The following is a 24148-nucleotide window of genomic DNA, read 5'->3' on the forward strand; positions in this document are numbered from 1 at the left end:
GGAGCCTAGCCCTACCTTCATTGGCTGAGGCTAATATGTCATTCCAGATCTCCATTCCACAGCCTGCCTGACATTCTGCAACTTCTTAAAATAAGTAATTGGATATCTAAGTATGCAATTGAACTGAATGCCATTTCCATAGGTAAGATAATTCCTTAGCCAGAAGTAGGCGCCTCCACTCCTGGTACACCAACAGTGCTTGAAAGTAGTTAATCAAAAGCTCAAAGCTTCCTAACTTTGGTATTATAGTTCTGTAAGGATTCCAAGGATTGTACATTTTCACCCAAGATTCTAGACAGCTCTCAGAATAATATAAAGATATTTGGGAGTTTGCCTCAGGTTCAGTAGTTTCTTCCCCACTTGAACCTGTATTAAAGAAAGTGCCACTTTTTAGGCACAGGGTTGGGCTGTATTGAAGAAAGTAACCGTTTTGATATTGCAGAAGGCGCTGCAGATGCATGTGAGGCCCTTTCAATAGTATGGAACACACCAGTGAAAACTTTGCACCCACATAGGTTTTCCTTCATTTTACACCTACACAGGTTTTTCTCATTTTCATGGAGATATGACCCCATGCAAGTGAGGGAATGCCTGTACCTTTGTGCCTGTGTCATATTATATAAACATGGTCAAACAGGCCATTGGAAGGTGCAGTGATTGTACACCACATATGAAGTCAAATAGTGTGCCACCAAGAGCATCCACTAGGGTACTCATCCCCCAGGTACTCCTCCCATGGGTGGGTCTATTCATGTCCTGCACCCCCCATCGGGGATCCCTGCCTCTTCATCAGAGTGCTGCGGGTCTATCTACATTGGCAGGATTCCATTCAGCGGCATATTTACTAATCTTTTACAAGGTAGCAAGCAAAGTTGCTGCCCTATGGTGTGTGAAAATAAGGGAGCAGAATGCTTCATATGTACAAAGATATGGAGAATTTCTGCTCTCTCCTTGCGCTGGTGTACTGTGTGTTTTGTGCCTGTGTCGCAGGCAGGATTGTTTTTGTGCAGGAAGGTATGACTTCCTGCACAAAAACAATCCTTAGAGGCATTTTCCTTTTTTTATGTATGCTGCAGAATTGGAATGAAGAAATAACGAAGAGAAATAAAGATATTTCTCATTATGCCTCACTGGAGAAGGGATAGCATTTTGATGTATTCCCAGGTTTACTAGCTTTAGTGTACCTGCGCCAAAATCCATGGGTGGATGTGTGGGAATACCCATGCTGCTCCAATGGAAAGCCTCCCCAACAAAAAGTAATGCAAGGCAGTGCAAACCGCGTACTTTGTATTTACTGAATCCTGCGAAGCGCAACTTTTCTTGGCGTAGTAAATACTAAAAAGGTTCGTGTCAGGATTGAGTCATAAAATTGATTAAACCCTGACGCAAAACCTTAGCAAGTCTGGCAGTGCATGCTGTATTAACACCAACATAGGTGTTGTGTCATGCCGGCACTGTAATACGGCACACTGTTTATTTAGGGCAGGGATTGTGCTCATTTTCTTAATACAGCCCCTGATGGCATGAGTCTTTTTTATTTGACTCTTCAGACATAGTTTAATAGCTATTAGTATCTGTTTTATGATTTGAAGAAATCCATTCGATGCTTTCCTGTGATGCAACATGAATCCTCTTCAATGTAACATTATATACATTATGCATTAAATTCATAAATATACAGAACACGTTGCAATATAATTTGTTTTGTGCATTAAAAAACATGCAATTGTAAGCCAACACATCCCTTGGTTAATCCATCATTAATGTCTGGTTTTGGAAAAGAGTTCTAGTTATTGACTAAGAACTGTCCAATCAAGGTGGTGATTCCTCCATCTCTTCTTCAACGTGCATCTTACTCTGTGATGATAGGAAACACCCAAGGAGGCCACCAGAGATCAGAAGAAACACAAGGGTTGACCTGATGCTCCAGCTCCAGATCATTGTGCTGATTTGTGAAGCTGTGTCCATCTGCCCTGAAAGTAAGATACAAGTGGTTAGTTTATTTACTATGGCCACAGCAGCAACATTTTCTCTGAGCGCTCCATTTCACACAGTCCTACCTACAAAATGGCTGATGTATCCTTGGAAAGAGGGAAACTAATTTTTGCAGAAAAATCTTAACTTGACTCTATTACAACCTTATGGAATAAATCCACATATAGACATAACATTTTACAATTTAACATTTGCACTGCAAGGCTACCATGATGGGCTGAACCACATTCTTGGGTGGGTGACTGTAAATTTGTCTTTGCCCTGAATACATGTCCTGGGGTAATATGGATCATCAGTAATTGCTTAGTAATCTTATTATTGCTGCTTGGGGTTTTCCATATATTGATCACATTTTCCTATCAAGGATATGTATAAGCAGTCCACAGAGACTTTGTATGTATGAACATTCTGGTGGTGCCTTCCGTCAGTTATGTGATTAAACTCTACAGAAACCTGAATTAAACTGTAACATTTGAAATGTAAAACCTTAGAATGCTCCTGGTTAATTTATAGGTTTCATTATGATTGCTCTTCACCTTATATGGGAACCACCCTGTGTTCCTCTTTCGGTTTTACAAAATGTATGCATGACTATGTTTTCAAACATTTTAGTTTCACTTGCATTGGATACTCTGCTTGTGTCGGGACAAAATGTATTACTTTGGTAAGTTCTAATAAGTGCGACACAGGTATCAGGAGTATGTTGGAATTTTAGTGATCAAACCTGTTCGTCCTTCTCATGGAATGTTAAGTTATTACTGACTCAGCAATGATGAATTATTACTGACTCAGCAAATATGTCAAATTTAAAAGGTGGTTGGTGGTGACTATGAACTTTTCTTTTTGTTCTGTTCTACTGTTCAAAGCTGTTCATTATTACCAGCAATCACCATTTTCAGGCAAGTGAAAAAGTAGAGTAGTGTCAAGCTGTAGGCAGCTCATTTCCTGGAGGTGTTTGAAAATGAGTCAGTAGAGGCTGAGGCATGTGGGGCCTGTATAGGCAGAGTCAGGGCACAGTAAATAGATGCACAGAAACATTTTTAAGGCAAAGTAAGGAGAGACTAGACAAAGGTAGTTAGATTGGCGGTGTATACAAATACAAAGTGGTACTAACAGCCTTGTATAGCTATGTGTGGGTAACGTTTTAGGATAGTTTGAATCATGGCTTGTTCAAAATCTATTATTATTTTATGTGGTGAGTTTAGTTTGTTTTAATTTTGATGTGGGTAAGCAGCACATAGTTAGTGATACTTTGTGTATTAGGTAGTTTAAGAGTGAGACGATGGAGACCCCAATCAGCCAAGATGGAGTTGGACCTACAAAAGGTGGAGTCGGACCTTAGGGGCATTATGTCACTTGTAGGTCTCCTCACAAGTTACAGCAGCATTTGCAGTCCTTTTTCTGTCTTCCACGGGTCCATAGGTGTTCTGAAGTGGGTACTGGGGTGCTACATTAATGCCCAGTGCCATCCTGTTGGTGAGGGAAACTCCAGGCCGTTCCCTAACCAATGGGGTAATAGTTCTCACGGGTGACCCTACCCACTTTTTCATTAATATAAACAAACAATGGTCCAAGGCCTATCGATTGCAAACGATGACTCAATCAACAATAACTCAATTTCTTTTAGTGAGCAACAATATCCAGTTTGCGCAATAGTATATCAATACTTATACTGAGAGAAAACCTAACACCACGGTTAAAGAAAAATATATATGTATTTATTTTTTCATTCTTAAATTTGCATTTTTTATATATATTCGTACTAATTACAATATGTTCTGAAGTGAGTAAAAGCAGATAGGTTGCCCCAAAAGGAGCGTGCAAGAGAAGAAAGGATGTGCTCAAAAAAGTTGAAACAGATGAAGGGAAAACACAGTGATGAACAAAAAGAAGAAATATTCACATTATTTTTCAACCAATGCTGGACATATAATTTGTCCCATTGAAAACCTGGCCAAGATACTATTTTCAAATCACAACATTGTACTACATAAACCTATATCTCCTATATTTTGCACTAGCAACAATGTTGTTAAACAGCTGGGTCAAGGTTATGAAAGAAAGGTGTCGACGTTTCGACTCGTCTTAGCCCAACGGTGATTTTGACCTGGGGATTGCGAGTCTTCATCAGGAATGTAGGAACAACTGGGACAACCAAGGGAATTTTTTAATTTACCCCTTCTGACCAGAGCAAGCGTAGGGAGGAGATCCAAATCAACACTTCCCACAAGATAATTCCTTATTCAAGTCGGAAAAGGCGATACTTCATTTATAGTGACTGGCAAAGGTTCATACCTAATAAGCTTCTTAGCAGGTATGTAGTAACTCAACAATGATTTCCTAATCGTTATCCGATCGCCGCCTGTTAGTCGTCATGAATACTATTAGGTATGAACTTAAGCTGGAAGTGTTTTTCATTTTTTCTCACAGATATGTCGAGGCCCTGAGGAGAATCCCTTGTGAATGATATGGGATTCGAAACACGTAGGCCCATTCCTAGTTGGTCTGCTTGAGTATCTGGGTGTTTAAATAATTGAACCTGGCCCATTTCTAGTTTTTGTGATTCATTGTTCCCTTCAACAAAAATATTTTGGTCTCTAAGTCCATTAAAAAAAATTGCCTCACACACTTCTGACGCATAATACCTGTCAACGCGAATGTTCAATTTGTTATAAACTCTTGAAGCCGCTGTCCTCCAAACTCTCTCTTACAGAACTCTCTGCCAAGCTGGCAACACAATCAAGTCTCTGAAATCTGTGCTCTGTCTTTCATAGACAGGTTTTATTCTACCAGGAGTGTTGATATCTATATTTCTGTGAGAACCAAAACTGGATGTTCTTTCGTTTAGTATAACTTCTGCCTTATTGTCTTTAATAAATAATAACAACAGGCCCCTTCCAGCAGGCTTTTTTACCTGGTAGCGCAAAGAGGCAAACCACTCTACCAATGGATAGGCAGTATTGTAAATTGAAGTTGGGCAGTCACGTGCTGCCTGGCTAATCACTGGAGACCTTTTTTGATCCCATTAGTTGCCTCTCTGTCAAAGGTGCATGCTAGCAGCAAAAGACCATTCCAAATTAGATAAAGATTTTGCATGTTGGAACCGGAATCCATAGCAGAGGTATCACCGACTATCACTCTTTGCTAGAGGTGTAATGATGTAGATAGGGGTGTAGGTAGGGGCTTGTTTTGGGCTGAAAATTTACGGACTGAAACCAATAGACACAACCAGTCCATAGAATTATTTTGGGCTGAAGTGGGTGCAGGCACCGAACTGTGAAGCTTGTTTGGGGAAGGTGTAATGGAGTAAACATCTTGCCCCATACATTTAAGCTGGTGGGCTGGGCGCATAGAGGGTACACCATGTGTCCTATTACAATCAATGTGCTGCCCACAGGGCAGTCGTCTTCTAGCGGTGCCCTGGAGGAAGCAAATTCAATAAAATGTAGATTGGCTGCGTACAAGCCACTCTGTGTTTTATAGTATTGGCGGCAGCTGCCTGCACTTTTCAAGAGAGGTCAAAGCTACCCCTGAAGGCATGTGCAGTGAGTGACTGCTATGTTCCCATGCAAATGAAGGGACACCCTCTGAAGATATTGTTGGTGGTACGTGTGCAAGTAGCAACAGAGCTAGCAACATTACAAAATGGGCCATACAAGGGTCTGCGGCCCCATTTATAACACCGTAGTGCCCCCGGGTGCATAAACAATTGTGTCCCTGGACCCCTATGCTTAATCCGAGCCCAGCTTTGCAAAGCTGCCAAGTAGCCTGATGCCATGTGTGATACCTTCGCCCAGTCATGGCCTTTAACCCCTTGGCCGTGGCGGTAATTACGCCGTGGTGCTGGGCGGAGGGGGGAACATGCAGCGCCACCATGCTTGTGACGGAACCATGCCATCATGAACTACGGGCGGGCTGTGCTTATGATAGCGTGATTCCGTCACAACGCCGCCCACTCACTAATTCGCCCACACAGGCGGGGAATTAGTGCCGCGTAGGCGGAGCAGCCTCGGCATGACGGAACCACGCTGTCATGAGGATACGCCACCCGTGGCTCATGACGGCGTGGTTCTGTCACAAGCATGGAAGGGGTTAAGTCAACAGTGCTTTACAGGTGTGGAGAGTGCCAACCCCCCGGGTTTGTAGTTTGAGTTATGTGTTTGTAAATTGGAGGAGTGACTCAGGTAAATGTGTATCTGAGGATGAGGGTCAAGATGTCAGGCATGGGGACAGGAACAGAGCACCAAGTATCCGCAGGGGGATAGAACTATTTATCAGCACACGCAACCTTTGGCTATCATTGCCATTGTCCATTCAAGATTTCTATTAATCCTGGAGGTATAAACCACTAAGGATTCTCCACAATTTGGCACTATCCTTCACATTTTTCTATGGCTATATACCTTATTGGGACCTTGGAATAAATTGCTAATGAATCCTTATGGACTAGGGACCAGTGACCAGTATATGATCCCAGAGAAAAACACATTTCTAGAATACTATTTTTTATAAAATCCAATTCAACTAACCTGTTTCTTTGAACATTTCAAGATAAGCTATGTTCACCAATTGTTAGAATCCTCATATCTGGATTGTTTTCTTTCTCCTTTCCCTGCCACTCTATTTCCTCACCTTTGTTTCTTTTGCATAACTGTATTCTTGTTGCTCTTGCCTTATTCCCTTTGTCTTTTAGAGTTGCTGTAAAAATATAAACTAAATTCTATCGTCCTTATCTACTTTTTATCTGTTTTGCTATCTTACACATGCCTCTTTTTAAAAAAAGCATTAAAAACGTAACCTTTATTCTGTACTTGGGTTTTGAAACTGAGTGTGTGATATTTCTGTCATATTCTTCTCCTTTTTTGAAAAAAGAATTTCTCATAAAAAATATTTAGAATTTCATATGTGGTATTCTCCTAATTGACATAATTGACTTTGTCCATCCCACTATGTGTTATATTCAAGCAGAGCACAGTTATATCCTGAGAGAAAGGATAATTACCTTGAATTTGGTCATTGACAACCTGCAGTCTGGTGCCGAATCCCTTACCTCTGGCCACTACCTCCCTCTTGCCTTCTTCGTTCACCTCAATGATGCAGTGATAGACATCTGAGTCATTCTCATTTAAGTCTGAAATGGCAGCAGTTGTTTCTCCCAGTCTGTTCTGTTCTATGCTGGACAGGTTGAGGCGTCCCTGGTAGTGAGGGTTGATTGGATCCACTGACTCCCAGTGTCTGAGCTCCCGTGTCCATCTGACTCTGGCCACGCGCTGCTCCTGGTTGGTGAAGGTACACTTTAGAACAGCCGTTTGTCCGGCGGTTGCGTTCAGGAATGGGTGCTGCCACACTGTTAAGACTGTCACATTGCTACCTTGGGAGACATGCAAAATAAATATCTTGTTGAATAATACATACTACCATAGTCAACCTCATGTCGCATCAGTCAACCAATACTTGAACAGTGAGAATGTGTGATGTCAGAGTATCTACCTAGGGCAGATGGTGACATCATATCTGGAACTTAACGTATTTCCTCTTTCACCTGCTATTTGCTTCTTTCAACTTTCCAACACACCTGCTAATCAGCTAAATTGGAGATCCTCCATTGCAAATGTATTTAGAAGATTACATTTATTTTTTACATTAAAAACTGTGCTACACACAGGTTGACAACATTGCAGAATCAATTTAAGTACTTGGATTGGAAGTATTCTGTAGTGTGGAATAGGCGGTAAAATGTGCGATATTATGTACCTAAAACACGTTGGGGCATATTATCAAGCCTGTGCGCTAAAATTATCGCCGCTTTATCGGCCGAAAACGGCCGATAAAGCGGCGATAATGGTCTTGATAATATGCTCTATGGAATTCCAATCGAAGCACATGTTAGATGTGAAGACATCTAACATGTGCGTCGATTGGAATTCCATAGAGCATATTATCAAGCCCATTATCGCCGCTTTATCGGCCCTTTTCGGCCGATAAAGCGGCGATAATTTTAGCGCACAGGCTTGATAATATGCCCCGTTATGCTAAACCTTTCACCTACAGGCTGTATGGCTGAGATACCCGCCACCCCCTCTCAACACAATCCCCAAAGGAGGGAAACCGGAAACAGTTCTTGAAGTTTTTGGAAGAGGGAGGGAGTGACCCTCCCCGGCCGTATTTATTAAAACAAAAAATTTAAACGTTAAACAGTTTCATATTAATGTACAATTTCATAACCACATTGCGATGTTTGGCTAACCTTAACAGATTCTCTAATACAGAGGTTCTCCTAGCCGAACTAACAACCTACAAAACATTTTCTTGAAATAATGAAATTGTACATCCTAACGTTTAAGGGCCAACGGCAAGGTCGTATCCGGTGTCAAGATCCCTAACCAGAAATACCCCCCCCACTTGGGAGGGGCGACAGCACTGAGGCGTACCCCAAGTGCAACTACCAATTTCCCTTGACTTGACGGGGGCCCCAATAAACTCGACGCCACTTAAAGGTCGTTCGAGGACTCGTGTGAGTATCTAGAAGGTAGCGTAGACCTCCCCCCAAACCCCACACAACTTACCACATCTGCCGTCGCAGACGTCACTGGCCCCGGGAAATTCCCCAGGAGGGGGCTGTAACCCCTCCTACACAGGAAGGGGCCTTGACCGCCTTTCCTTTCCTTCCGGCGGCCTCTCCTTAGACAGGACCGCCTCACCGTTGAGGGGCCAAAGGCCACCTCTCCCGAGCGCTCCCATCCGTGTTGGGTGACGCCCACTCATAGGGATCTTCCAATTACTGCTCACCGATCATGACCTTACCGCCCGACCAAAATAAATACGACAATGCTAACTAAACCAACAATACATTGGCCACTATGACCAGAATAAGCATGCTTATAAACGGACACTAAAAACCGTATATCTTTAATCACAAAACATACATAAAATCGACCAACTAACCAACAATACATTGGCCACTATGACCAGAATAAGCATGCTTATAAACGGACACTAAAAACCGAATATCTTTAATCACAAAACATACATAAAATCGACCAACTAACCAACAATACATTGGCCACTATGACCAGAATAAGCATGCTTATAAACGGACACTAAAAACCGAATATCTTTAATCATAAAACATACATAAAATCGACCAACTTTATTACACACTCCATATCAACATGATGATACCACAACCTGTAAACGAAAATACAATTATCGATTTATTTTAAAACAACTGGCTGTCCTCAGGGGCTGGTGGGTGGGTCAAAATTGGCTCTTCGTTCCGTCTCGAGCTCACGTGCATCGAGGAGGTGCAGCTTCAGAGCACAGGAACAAGAGGATGTCTTCCGGTCTTGCGTCCCTTTTTATCCGTCTTCAGGGCGGGCGTAAACCCGCCCCTGCCTGCCCCGAGGGCGTGGCCAGCCGCGTCAGTGTCTAGGCCAGCCCACTCTAGGGCGGGAAAGAGCGCGCCCCGGCTACGCCGCTTCGGGCATACCAGCCGAGACGCGCCTCCCGCCCAAAATGGCTTCCCGGGGGGATCGTGGTACTCTGCCATACGTTCGGGGGGACCGAGTGGTCGCCCCTTTCCATATGGCTGAGATACCCGCCACCCCCTCTCAACACAATCCCCAAAGGAGGGAAACCGGAAACAGTTCTTGAAGTTTTTGGAAGAGGGAGGGAGTGACCCTCCCCGGCCGTATTTATTAAAACAAAAAATTTAAACGTTAAACAGTTTCATATTAATGTACAATTTCATAACCACATTGCGATGTTTGGCTAACCTTAACAGATTCTCTAATACAGAGGTTCTCCTAGCCGAACTAACAACCTACAAAACATTTTCTTGAAATAATGAAATTGTACATCCTAACGTTTAAGGGCCAACGGCAAGGTCGTATCCGGTGTCAAGATCCCTAACCAGAAATACCCCCCCCACTTGGGAGGGGCGACAGCACTGAGGCGTACCCCAAGTGCAACTACCAATTTCCCTTGACTTGACGGGGGCCCCAATAAACTCGACGCCACTTAAAGGTCGTTCGAGGACTCGTGTGAGTATCTAGAAGGTAGCGTAGACCTCCCCCCAAACCCCACACAACTTACCACATCTGCCGTCGCAGACGTCACTGGCCCCGGGAAATTCCCCAGGAGGGGGCTGTAACCCCTCCTACACAGGAAGGGGCCTTGACCGCCTTTCCTTTCCTTCCGGCGGCCTCTCCTTAGACAGGACCGCCTCACCGTTGAGGGGCCAAAGGCCACCTCTCCCGAGCGCTCCCATCCGTGTTGGGTGACGCCCACTTATAGGGATCTTCCAATTACTGCTCACCGATCATGACCTTACCGCCACAGGTCCGGATAGTTGACCGGCTAACCGGACCCCCCACAAAGCTCCTACCTAAAGGTCATGCTTTAACGTTTTTAACCATGCTAAGAAGTCTCCTATGAGTAACTCATTCCCCACCCGAGACAAATGCACACCATCCCCCGAATACATACTGTCATCATTAATACAGCCATGCGAAATAGAATGCAATGTCCCGGAACGGAACAACCTACTCACTTTGTTGTTAAGCTTTCTAACAGACTGATTCAAAGCAGGAATAGAAATAGCCCCCCGCCACACCTTTCGTGGGATCATATGGGACCACGCAATTGTGCACCCCGGAACTCTCCTCGCCAACCAACTTACTGTGGAAAGCATTGCCTCGAGGAGAAGTCGTCTACCGGTGGTGACCAAATCATTGCCCCCTAAATGCACTATGACTATAGACGGCGGTGACCTCGTCCGCCCTAACAAATCCTCAAAATATGCTTGAAACTGGTCAATACAGAGACCGCCTCTTCCGTAGAAGGACACCCTGTACCCGTATTCCCCAGCTACGTGAATCATGTCACCTGCTTTGAATACGTCCGCGGCATGCCTCACGTATGAGTGGCCCACGACCCACACCTCCTTTCTCACAGCCGGTGATGTCTGACCACTGGCCCGGTGTTGGGTCGACTGCATAGTCCGCCCCGCCTCGTAGGCTTGCGCAACTGAAAACCAAACAAAAACAAGAGGCGTGAGTACGTCATTACAGCTTTACAACATGTGCAACCGCACATACCTCTTATAACAATTGGAGGACCAACGCCCCACACGTTTCACTTGTTCAACGTTAAGACCCCTGGCTGTAGCTTCCGTAGCAGCCCCTATCCGAAAGGAATGGGTCCCAAACTCGCCCGGGTTCAAGCCCGCAGCGGCAATTGACATCGCAAGCACCCGCTGAAACTGAAACTTCGTTAGTGGGGTGGCGTCCGCGTGTCTCAACAAGGTCCCCCCCCATAATGCCACCCTTCGTGCTAGGTAATCTTCTAAACACTTTACCGGGCATATGGAGGACCCGGGAATCCTGCGTATGATTATGCAGTCACCCATCCCGTCTTGATCGGTCTTGGACCTGACAAAGGAGACCGTCATTGCCTCTCCTCTGATCTGAACGTGTTCTTGGCACAAACCCCCCGCCACATCCTGTTTGTTCCTTGCCACCAGTTCGCTTACTCGCATCGCCCCGTGAAATGCTAGCGTAAAAGCGGCTCGGAACAACACCGCCTCAAACTGAGATGAACATGTGGCAGGGAGTGTAGCCAACAACTGGGCCAACCTATCCAAACCTATCGGGCGCCTCTCATCTACTCTGCGACCCTCAAGGCGTTGCCACCCACGCAGCGCTTTCTGTACAACGAAAGACGCTGTCGGGTCCTGGATACTATGAACCCTGGCAACAAAGGAAATAGCAGCACGATGCCTCTGGGCCGTAGCCACAGATTTCCCAGCCCTACGTAAGGACATCAGAAAATTCACTACCCATTCCTCGTGGCCCCAAAGCCTCTCTCTATCAGTCCCCAAAAAGGCTAAATAGGACCTAAACGCCCCTTCATAGGCTTTCCTCGTCCGTGGTGCTAGACTCTCTCCCACGAGGTGACGAAGTTCGGGGCACCGAGAGACCAGAGAGCTTCGGGGAAGGGTGCCGGCTCTGGGTCCGCTGAGGGAAGGAAACCCGAGAAAGCCTGCATATGAAAACGAGACAGTGCATCAGCCGCCTGATTCAGTACCCCTGGGACATGTTTTGCTCTGAACAGCACATTTAGTTGCATACACAGTAAAACAATTTCTTTGAGCAGTCTTAAAATCAGTTTACATCGTGCTGCCTGACTATTGATGCACTCGACCACGGTCATATTGTCAGACCAAAATATCACAGAGTGATCTTTGAACCCTTCTGGCCAGGTTCTCAGGGCCACCAAAATGGGAAAAAGTTCCAGGAAAGCAATATTACTTGTCAGACCATTGTCATGCCACCATGTCGGCCACCTTTGTGCCGACCATTTTGTGCCGAAGATGGCACCAAAACCTATGCTACCTGCAGAATCTGTCCATAGCCCCAGCTCTTCAGAGGATACGGCTGGCTTGTTCCAGATGACTCGACCATTAAAGTCCGCCAGAAATGCTAACCAAATACGCACGTCCTGGCGGACCTCAGCCGATAGTCTCGTGCGATGATGGCCCTCCTTTAGGCCGACCATAGCTTGGGCAATTGAACGAGAAAAGGGGCGGGCCATCGGTATAACTCTCAGGGCAAAATTCAACTGTCCCACCAACTGCTGTAACTGATGCAGCGTAACTTTAGATCCATTTAGACACACTTGCAGGGCTGCCCTGAACTTCCACACTTTGTCAGTTGGCAAACGAAAACAACCTTCTCTGGAGTCTAACTCGATCCCCAGAAACTCGAGGCAAGTCGCAGGACCCACCGTCTTACCTGGTGCCAATGGCACACCAAACTGCTTCATTAATACACAAAATTCGGCCAAGGCCCGGCCACATTCGAGATCCCCGGCTGCCCCAAGGAACAGAAAATCATCAAGATAATGCATTACATGTTGGAAACCCGTCTTCTTTGTGAAGACCCATTGTAGAAAACTACTGAATTTCTCGAAATAAGCACAAGATATAGAGCACCCCATCGGCATGCACTTATCCATGTAATAATAACCCTGAAACATAAAACCTAGGAGACGCTGATCGTCCGGGTGTACCGGGAGCAACCGGAACGCTGACTCGATATCTGACTTCGCCATCAGCGCCCCGGGCCCCAGGCGATTCAAAATGGCTACGGCCTCATCGAAGGATGCGTACCGCACCGAACACACTTCTGGGTCTATTGCATCGTTTACAGAAAGACCACGTGGAGCTGACAAATTATGAATCAGTCGAAACTCACCCGGGTCCTTCTTGGGGACCACCCCTAAAGGAGAACAAACAAAATTCTGTACCGGGGGTACACAAAATGGGCCGGCGACCCGACCTCGAGTAACCTCTTTCCGGATCTTTTCCTGAACCACGGTCGTATGTTGCAGGACGGACAGTTGATTTTTACACTTCTCCACGCCCTGAAAATCCCCTACCGGGATGCGGAAACCATTCAAAAATCCGTTCCGCAGCACCCCAGCAGAAGTACGATCCGGGTATTCACTGAGCCAGGGAATCATCGCCAAGGTATCAATCGGGGTAGGTAAAGGCACCCCTCGGACTACGTTAGACCTGTTTGGCGCCTCTTCTCCCCCCGTTATCACCTGTTTTGGCTCTGCACGTGGACTCAGGATGGGACGACCCGCACCCACTACATTCATGTTTAAATTTACTCGATCCCTGGGGCCTGGTACATTTACCTTTGTTGAAATTGAAGCAGAACCCCCTTTTTCCTGTATTGCCGGCAGGTCTCGAGTAATCGTCGGTACTCGTACCTGACCGAAAGGGCGTCCCCCCATAATGGCGGGAGGATTCGCCAACATTACTTCCTACCAATGGCATTTTCAACATACCTGTCTCCTTCATTTTATCCCATGTCAAAGAATCATAACAATCCCAGGTTAAGCTTTTATTATGCTCTTTTGCCTTTCTAAAAAGATTATCGTAACAGAACCAATGGTTACCCTGGTGCGATGTCGAGTACCCCATGATTCTTGACTGATAGGTCGGCAACTCGGAAAGCAACTCGGGCCTACGTTCCCCCAAGATTGACGTAAAAATACCCCATGCATTGCCCCAATTGCCGATAGTCTCATTTACTTTAAAGGCGGCCATTTTTGCGCGCCAAACACTCGGATGCATAAGATCTTTCTGACCCTTAACATGCTCCACCTCATAATGATCAACAAGCAACGAGAAGATGTTCACGTACTCCCCCGCCCAAATCTTCTCCTTAATTGCCAAAGGCACATGTTGACCCAACCTTTCTCTACGAGAGGGTGCTGACTCATCCCTCGCGATCGGCAATGGCCGCTTACCTGCACCGGACGCTGCATCTGCGGTCACAATCGTCCCTTGTGGCTTGTCAACTACTGCAGCCGGCGCGGACGCCTTGGCTGCATCCCGTTTCTCGCGCAATTGTTTCATCAGCGCTTGGGCCTCGGCAGCCGTGGCGCCCTCACTACTGTCGCCCAACCACGCTGGAAGTTGTGCTGCCAGCTCGGGCGGCATATCCTCTTTGGACACCGGGGTGACCACCACAGGAATCGGATTCCCCTCCACTCCGCTCTTTCGAACTGCCAGACCTCCCGAGGCTTCGCCGGGAGCAACACGCTGCCGAGGCGCGGCGCAACGTAACTTTTAAAACAGTGCCTGGACACTTTTATTTCACTTGCCTCATTGCTCAGGGGCTGCGCTGAGGTCATCGCGCACCCCTCTTCCTTTGGGATTCTCTTCGCCGCCGCCGCCAGAGCGCCCCACGCTGAGCGGTCCCTCCCCCTCTGACGGGCAGGTCACGAGGGCGGGGACGGGCGTGGCGACCATCTTGGGCTGCTCTCTGGTTGGCGGGGCAGCTCCTCTGTCCCTCCCCCCCTGGCAATTTCTTCCTGACGGGCGCAGTCCCGCTTCAGCTCTTTCGAACTGCCAGACCTCCCGAGGCTTCGCCGGGAGCAACAACGCTGCCGAGGCGCGGCACAACGTAACTTTTAAAACAGTGCCTGGACACTTTTATTTCACTTGCCTCATTGCTCAGGGGCTGCGCTGAGGTCATCGCGCACCCCTCTTCCTTTGGGATTCTCTTCGCCGCCGCCGCCAGAGCGCCCCACGCTGAGCGTTCCCTCCCCCTCTGACGGGCAGGTCACGAGGGCGGGGACGGGCGTGGCGACCATCTTGGGCTGCTCTCTGGTTGGCGGGGCAGCTCCTCTGTCCCTCCACCCCCTGCCACGCCCTACTACTTCCGGTCCCCTACTTATGGCACTAACATCCCGGCCGCGCAGCGGACGAGCGCAGCGGGCGCGGCGAAGGCGCGCCGAAGTTGCGCCTAAGTTAAGCCCGTCTGCGCCCGTCCGCGACGGGCCGGGACCAGGGGCCACACCCCTTGTTCCTCTGTTGTCATACACGCCTGCACAACTCCTCGCCTGCTCCACTGAGGTGCCTCTTCCCCTTACTCTTATGCAGCATCTTGTTGCATTAGATATCTATGTCCCCCACTCAGACCGTGTTGTGCTGCCACATCCAATTACTCCCTTGCCTACGCCGGACATTGACTCTCTCCCTTCTGGTCCTTCATCTCCCCCCCACACTGCCTCTGCTTATCTCCTCAACACTCGCTCGGCAGGCAAACACCAACTCGACCTGTTTAACCTTCTTACCACAGACTCCCCAGATTTTCTGTTTCTTACGGAAACATGGTTTTCGGAGGCTTCCCTCCCCGACATCCTAGCCATCCTTCCCCATTCTTATTATGCCCTCCGGGCCGATCGCCCCGCGGACAAGACTGGGGGGGGCGTTGCCATGATTGTCCGATCCTCTATTCAATTTCAGCTACTCCCCCAAACACCCATTGCTGGAGTGGACTTCTTGGTCGCTCGCTCCTCCAATCTGCCTACACCGCTCACTGTTGTCCTTGTTTATCGCCCTCCCCTGAACATGCCCCTGTTTGTGGCCTCCCTACAGGAACTCCTCACCACGCTGGTGGTTAACAACTCCTCTGTTCTCCTGCTTGGGGATTTTAACTACTGGCCTGGCGACCCGAGGGAGGACTCAGCATCCAAGGACTTCACGGCCACTCTCCTCTGCCTCAACCTGAACTCCCATGTTCTGGTCCCTACCCACAATCTTGGACACATCCTGGACCAAGTGTGGTCATCTCAGGACATAGTTTCCTCTCCCAGCATCCTCCCATGCACATGGTCCGACCATTCTCTCATTTCCTTTTCTATCACTATTGGCCCTCCTCACAAGCCCCCTCGTCCCAAGAATGTCTTCGCCCGTAGTTGGAATCATGTTGATTTGGTCTCCCTTTCTCTCTCCCTTGCTTCTTCTCCCCCTGACCTCACTGACACTTCCCTTGACTCTCAGGCCGTTGCAGTTGGCAATTGGCTTTCCTCCGCATGCGATTTGGTAGCCCCCCTTAAGTTAGTCAAGTCCATTCGCCCTCATGAGGCTCACCGTTGGTTTAGCCCGGAGCTCAAGACTCTCAAATTGGAGCTTAGACGCTCAGAGCGCCTTTGGCATCGTGGCTACTGCCCTGACCTCAAGGCCAAATACAAATTACTTCTTAGGGAGTACAAGAAAGCCATCCTGACCACTAAGACCAAATATTTCTCCGAACAAGTGGCGCTCTCGGCTAATAAATCCAAAGAAATCTTTTCTTTGGTTAAGAACTTGGCCACTTCTGATCGTGCTTGCCCTCACTTCACTCCCTCCCAGGTCCTTTGCTCCTCTCTCAACAACTTCTTCATTGAGAAGATTGTTAATATTAAATCTAACATCCTGGTCACTCCTTTTACTCCTCCTCACTCTGTCCCCTCTGCGCCCAAATCTTCTTTCTCTTCTTTCCCTCCCCTTTCCTTGGACGCTTTTCTAGCTCTGCTCACAAAAATCAAGTCTGGCTCCCCCACTGACTGTGCCCCTGCCCGTATTCTCAAAACCCTTTTTTCTTCCTGCCCTGACACCCCCCTCTCTTTTCTTAATGCTTCTCTTTCCACTGGATTGGTCCCTTTTTCATTTAAATTTGCTATTGTTTCTCCCATTCTTAAAAAACCTGGTCTTGATTCTTCTCTTCCCTCTAACTTCAGACCTATCTCTCTTCTTCCCTATCTTGCTAAAATTCTCGAATCTTATGTTACTTCCTGTCTTTCTGCTTATGTTGAACGGAACCAGCTTTTGGCCTCTCACCAGGCCGGTTTCCGTTCAGGTCATTCGACCGAAACCGTGGTGTTAGCCGTCCTTGACGAGCTTAAAGCCAAGGCCGACATCAACTCTCCCCAAGCTTTGATCCTCCTCGACTTGTCCGCTGCGTTTGACACGGTCGACCATAACATTCTTCTGGACCGTGTCAGCGCAGCGGGCATACGAGGCACTGTCTTCTCCTGGATCACTTCCTTTCTGACAGGCCGTTCTCAAGCTGTTCACCTTCCTGGCTTTTCTGCTTCCCCCCTCCCGGTGCCCTGTGGGGTCCCCCAAGGCTCCTCTCTTTCTCCCCTTCTCTTCAATCTCTACATTCACCCTCTTATTGCTTCCCTTCTTGAGCTGGGGGTCTCTGTGTATAACTACGCTGACGACCTCCAGCTCGTCTTTGATCTTTCCTCATCTTCTCACGCTTTATCTTTTTTTCATTCCACCATGGTTTTCATCTCTGGGTGGATGAGCGCCAACCACCTCAAGCTCAATCCCGATAAGACTGAGCTTGTTCTGATTGGCGGCTCATCCAACCCCTGGTCTTCTGCTTTCTGGCCTCCCATTCTTGGCCCTTCCCCCACCCCTGTTCCTTCCGTTCCTTCCGTTAAAACCTTGGGCATCAAGGTTAGACAGGACCTGTCCATGCACGGCCAGGTCAGTGCCGTGGTGTCCTCCTGTTTTCTCTCCCTCCGGATGATCCGGAAAATCTCTCGTTTTTTTTCTCTTGACTCCCTTAAAATTATTATTTCTGCCCTCATCACCTCCCGCCTTGATTACGGCAATAGCTTGTTCGCCGGCATTCCAGCTTATGAAACCCGCCGCTTACAAGCTATCCAGAATCAGGCCGCCCGTCTCATCTTTCACTTGCCCAAAACCCATCACATCACTCCCGTCCTTAAATCCCTTCACTGGTTGCCCATCTTGCAGAGATCCCTGTTCAAATTAGGGTGCCTTGTTTATCGGGCCCTTGATCACTCTAGTCCGGCTTTCATCAATTCTCTGGTTTCTCTTCACACCCCTGCCCGCACTCTCCGTTCTTCATCTTCTGCCCTCCTCACTGTTCCCCGCTTTCGCAAATCTCGCACCGGTGGTACCCGTTTTTCTGTTCTTGCCCCCCGGTTCTGGAACTCCCTTCCTCTTTCTATGCGTTCGATCCCTATCTTTTCCCACTTTCGTAAAGCGCTTAAAACTTTCCTGTTTGCCCAGGCCTACCCCTGCTAATCTTGTCTGAGCTCCCGTGTCCATCTGACTCTGGCCACGCGCTGCTCCTGGTTGGTGAAGGTACACTTTAGAACAGCCGTTTGTCCGGCGGTTGCGTTCAGGAATGGGTGCTGCCACACTGTTAAGACTGTCACATTGCTACCTTGGGAGACATGCAAAATAAATATCTTGTTGAATAATACATACTACCATAGTCAACCTCATGTCGCATCAGTCAACCAATACTTGAACAGTGAGAATGTGTGATGTCAGAGTATCTACCTAGGGCAGATGGTGACATCATATCTGGAACTTAACGTATTTCCTCTTTCACCTGCTATTTGCTTCTTTCAACTTTCCAACACACCTGCTAATCAGCTAAATTGGAGATCCTCCATTGCAAATGTATTTAGAAGATTACATTTATTTTTTACATTAAAAACTGTGCTACACACAGGTTGACAACATTGCAGAATCAATTTAAGTACTTGGATTGGAAGTATTCTGTAGTGTGGAATAGGCAGTAAAATGTGCGATATTATGTACCTAAAACACGTTGGGGCATATTATCAAGCCTGTGCCTTAAAATTATCGCCGCTTTATCGGCCGAAAACGGCCGATAAAGCGGCGATAATGGTCTTGATAATATGCTCTATGGAATTCCAATCGAAGCACATGTTAGATGTGAAGACATCTAACATGTGCGTCGATTGGAATTCCATAGAGCATATTATCAAGCCCATTATCGCCGCTTTATCGGCCCTTTTCGGCCGATAAAGCGGCGATAATTTTAGCGCACAGGCTTGATAATATGCCCCGTTATGCTAAACCTTTCACCTACAGGCTGTATGGCTGAGATACCCGCCACCCCCTCTCAACACAATCCCCAAAGGAGGGAAACCGGAAACAGTTCTTGAAGTTTTTGGAAGAGGGAGGGAGTGACCCTCCCCGGCCGTATTTATTAAAACAAAAAATTTAAACGTTAAACAGTTTCATATTAATGTACAATTTCATAACCACATTGCGATGTTTGGCTAACCTTAACAGATTCTCTAATACAGAGGTTCTCCTAGCCGAACTAACAACCTACAAAACATTTTCTTGAAATAATGAAATTGTACATCCTAACGTTTAAGGGCCAACGGCAAGGTCGTATCCGGTGTCAAGATCCCTAACCAGAAATACCCCCCCCACTTGGGAGGGGCGACAGCACTGAGGCGTACCCCAAGTGCAACTACCAATTTCCCTTGACTTGACGGGGGCCCCAATAAACTCGACGCCACTTAAAGGTCGTTCGAGGACTCGTGTGAGTATCTAGAAGGTAGCGTAGACCTCCCCCCAAACCCCACACAACTTACCACATCTGCCGTCGCAGACGTCACTGGCCCCGGGAAATTCCCCAGGAGGGGGCTGTAACCCCTCCTACACAGGAAGGGGCCTTGACCGCCTTTCCTTTCCTTCCGGCGGCCTCTCCTTAGACAGGACCGCCTCACCGTTGAGGGGCCAAAGGCCACCTCTCCCGAGCGCTCCCATCCGTGTTGGGTGACGCCCACTCATAGGGATCTTCCAATTACTGCTCACCGATCATGACCTTACCGCCCGACCAAAATAAATACGACAATGCTAACTAAACCAACAATACATTGGCCACTATGACCAGAATAAGCATGCTTATAAACGGACACTAAAAACCGTATATCTTTAATCACAAAACATACATAAAATCGACCAACTAACCAACAATACATTGGCCACTATGACCAGAATAAGCATGCTTATAAACGGACACTAAAAACCGAATATCTTTAATCACAAAACATACATAAAATCGACCAACTAACCAACAATACATTGGCCACTATGACCAGAATAAGCATGCTTATAAACGGACACTAAAAACCGAATATCTTTAATCATAAAACATACATAAAATCGACCAACTTTATTACACACTCCATATCAACATGATGATACCACAACCTGTAAACGAAAATACAATTATCGATTTATTTTAAAACAACTGGCTGTCCTCAGGGGCTGGTGGGTGGGTCAAAATTGGCTCTTCGTTCCGTCTCGAGCTCACGTGCATCGAGGAGGTGCAGCTTCAGAGCACAGGAACAAGAGGATGTCTTCCGGTCTTGCGTCCCTTTTTATCCGTCTTCAGGGCGGGCGTAAACCCGCCCCTGCCTGCCCCGAGGGCGTGGCCAGCCGCGTCAGTGTCTAGGCCAGCCCACTCTAGGGCGGGAAAGAGCGCGCCCCGGCTACGCCGCTTCGGGCATACCAGCCGAGACGCGCCTCCCGCCCAAAATGGCTTCCCGGGGGGATCGTGGTACTCTGCCATACGTTCGGGGGGACCGAGTGGTCGCCCCTTTCCATATGGCTGAGATACCCGCCACCCCCTCTCAACACAATCCCCAAAGGAGGGAAACCGGAAACAGTTCTTGAAGTTTTTGGAAGAGGGAGGGAGTGACCCTCCCCGGCCGTATTTATTAAAACAAAAAATTTAAACGTTAAACAGTTTCATATTAATGTACAATTTCATAACCACATTGCGATGTTTGGCTAACCTTAACAGATTCTCTAATACAGAGGTTCTCCTAGCCGAACTAACAACCTACAAAACATTTTCTTGAAATAATGAAATTGTACATCCTAACGTTTAAGGGCCAACGGCAAGGTCGTAACCGGTGTCAAGATCCCTAACCAGAAATACCCCCCCCACTTGGGAGGGGCGACAGCACTGAGGCGTACCCCAAGTGCAACTACCAATTTCCCTTGACTTGACGGGGGCCCCAATAAACTCGACGCCACTTAAAGGTCGTTCGAGGACTCGTGTGAGTATCTAGAAAGTAGCGTAGACCTCCCCCCAAACCCCACACAACTTACCACATCTGCCGTCGCAGACGTCACTGGCCCCGGGAAATTCCCCAGGAGGGGGCTGTAACCCCTCCTACACAGGAAGGGGCCTTGACCGCCTTTCCTTTCCTTCCGGCGGCCTCTCCTTAGACAGGACCGCCTCACCGTTGAGGGGCCAAAGGCCACCTCTCCCGAGCGCTCCCATCCGTGTTGGGTGACGCCCACTTATAGGGATCTTCCAATTACTGCTCACCGATCATGACCTTACCGCCACAGGTCCGGATAGTTGACCGGCTAACCGGACCCCCCACAAAGCTCCTACCTAAAGGTCATGCTTTAACGTTTTTAACCATGCTAAGAAGTCTCCTATGAGTAACTCATTCCCCACCCGAGACAAATGCACACCATCCCCCGAATACATACTGTCATCATTAATACAGCCATGCGAAATAGAATGCAATGTCCCGGAACGGAACAACCTACTCACTTTGTTGTTAAGCTTTCTAACAGACTGATTCAAAGCAGGAATAGAAATAGCCCCCCGCCACACCTTTCGTGGGATCATATGGGACCACGCAATTGTGCACCCCGGAACTCTCCTCGCCAACCAACTTACTGTGGAAAGCATTGCCTCGAGGAGAAGTCGTCTACCGGTGGTGACCAAATCATTGCCCCCTAAATGCACTATGACTATAGACGGCGGTGACCTCGTCCGCCCTAACAAATCCTCAAAATATGCTTGAAACTGGTCAATACAGAGACCGCCTCTTCCGTAGAAGGACACCCTGTACCCGTATTCCCCAGCTACGTGAATCATGTCACCTGCTTTGAATACGTCCGCGGCATGCCTCACGTATGAGTGGCCCACGACCCACACCTCCTTTCTCACAGCCGGTGATGTCTGACCACTGGCCCGGTGTTGGGTCGACTGCATAGTCCGCCCCGCCTCGTAGGCTTGCGCAACTGAAAACCAAACAAAAACAAGAGGCATGAGTACGTCATTACAGCTTTACAACATGTGCAACCGCACATACCTCTTATAACAATTGGAGGACCAACGCCCCACACGTTTCACTTGTTCAACGTTAAGACCCCTGGCTGTAGCTTCCGTAGCAGCCCCTATCCGAAAGGAATGGGTCCCAAACTCGCCCGGGTTCAAGCCCGCAGCGGCAATTGACATCGCAAGCACCCGCTGAAACTGAAACTTCGTTAGTGGGGTGGCGTCCGCGTGTCTCAACAAGGTCCCCCCCCATAATGCCACCCTTTGTGCTAGGTAATCTTCTAAACACTTTACCGGGCATATGGAGGACCCGGGAATCCTGCGTATGATTATGCAGTCACCCATCCCGTCTTGATCGGTCTTGGACCTGACAAAGGAGACCGTCATTGCCTCTCCTCTGATCTGAACGTGTTCTTGGCACAAACCCCCCGCCACATCCTGTTTGTTCCTTGCCACCAGTTCGCTTACTCGCATCGCCCCGTGAAATGCTAGCGTAAAAGCGGCTCGGAACAACACCGCCTCAAACTGAGATGAACATGTGGCAGGGAGTGTAGCCAACAACTGGGCCAACCTATCCAAACCTATCGGGCGCCTCTCATCTACTCTGCGACCCTCAAGGCGTGCCACCCACGCAGCGCTTTCTGTACAACGAAAGACGCTGTCGGGTCCTGGATACTATGAACCCTGGCAACAAAGGAAATAGCAGCACGATGCCTCTGGGCCGTAGCCACAGATTTCCCAGCCCTACGTAAGGACATCAGAAAATTCACTACCCATTCCTCGTGGCCCCAAAGCCTCTCTCTATCAGTCCCCAAAAAGGCTAAATAGGACCTAAACGCCCCTTCATAGGCTTTCCTCGTCCGTGGTGCTAGACTCTCTCCCACGAGGTGACGAAGTTCGGGGCACCGAGAGACCAGAGAGCTTCGGGGAAGGGTGCCGGCTCTGGGTCCGCTGAGGGAAGGAAACCCGAGAAAGCCTGCATATGAAAACGAGACAGTGCATCAGCCGCCTGATTCAGTACCCCTGGGACATGTTTTGCTCTGAACAGCACATTTAGTTGCATACACAGTAAAACAATTTCTTTGAGCAGTCTTAAAATCAGTTTACATCGTGCTGCCTGACTATTGATGCACTCGACCACGGTCATATTGTCAGACCAAAATATCACAGAGTGATCTTTGAACCCTTCTGGCCAGGTTCTCAGGGCCACCAAAATGGGAAAAAGTTCCAGGAAAGCAATATTACTTGTCAGACCATTGTCATGCCACCATGTCGGCCACCTTTGTGCCGACCATTTTGTGCCGAAGATGGCACCAAAACCTATGCTACCTGCAGAATCTGTCCATAGCCCCAGCTCTTCAGAGGATACGGCTGGCTTGTTCCAGATGACTCGACCATTAAAGTCCGCCAGAAATGCTAACCAAATACGCACGTCCTGGCGGACCTCAGCCGATAGTCTCGTGCGATGATGGCCCTCCTTTAGGCCGACCATAGCTTGGGCAATTGAACGAGAAAAGGGGCGGGCCATCGGTATAACTCTCAGGGCAAAATTCAACTGTCCCACCAACTGCTGTAACTGATGCAGCGTAACTTTAGATCCATTTAGACACACTTGCAGGGCTGCCCTGAACTTCCACACTTTGTCAGTTGGCAAACGAAAACAACCTTCTCTGGAGTCTAACTCGATCCCCAGAAACTCGAGGCAAGTCGCAGGACCCACCGTCTTACCTGGTGCCAATGGCACACCAAACTGCTTCATTAATACACAAAATTCGGCCAAGGCCCGGCCACATTCGAGATCCCCGGCTGCCCCAAGGAACAGAAAATCATCAAGATAATGCATTACATGTTGGAAACCCGTCTTCTTTGTGAAGACCCATTGTAGAAAACTACTGAATTTCTCGAAATAAGCA

The 24148-nt window shown here is 48.0% G+C and overlaps 1 protein-coding gene across 1 annotated transcript in view; it reads right to left on the reverse strand.

Moving 5' to 3' along the window:
- Nucleotides 1–1625: 1625 nt before the first annotated feature.
- Nucleotides 1626–24148, reverse strand: part of LOC147717842 (uncharacterized) — a 144265-nt gene continuing 121742 nt past the window's right edge. Inside the window, exons 2-3 of the mRNA XM_086920568.1 lie at nt 6998–7366; nt 1626–1973 (exon numbers count right to left, since the gene is read on the reverse strand). Coding sequence (XP_086776694.1) covers nt 1813–1973; nt 6998–7366 — 530 coding nt within the window. The 3' untranslated portion in view covers nt 1626–1812. The remainder of the gene's footprint in view (nt 1974–6997; nt 7367–24148) is intronic.

This window comes from Lissotriton vulgaris, chromosome 5, assembly GCF_964263255.1.
Source record: "Lissotriton vulgaris chromosome 5, aLisVul1.2, whole genome shotgun sequence".
NCBI lineage: Eukaryota > Metazoa > Chordata > Amphibia > Caudata > Salamandridae > Lissotriton > Lissotriton vulgaris.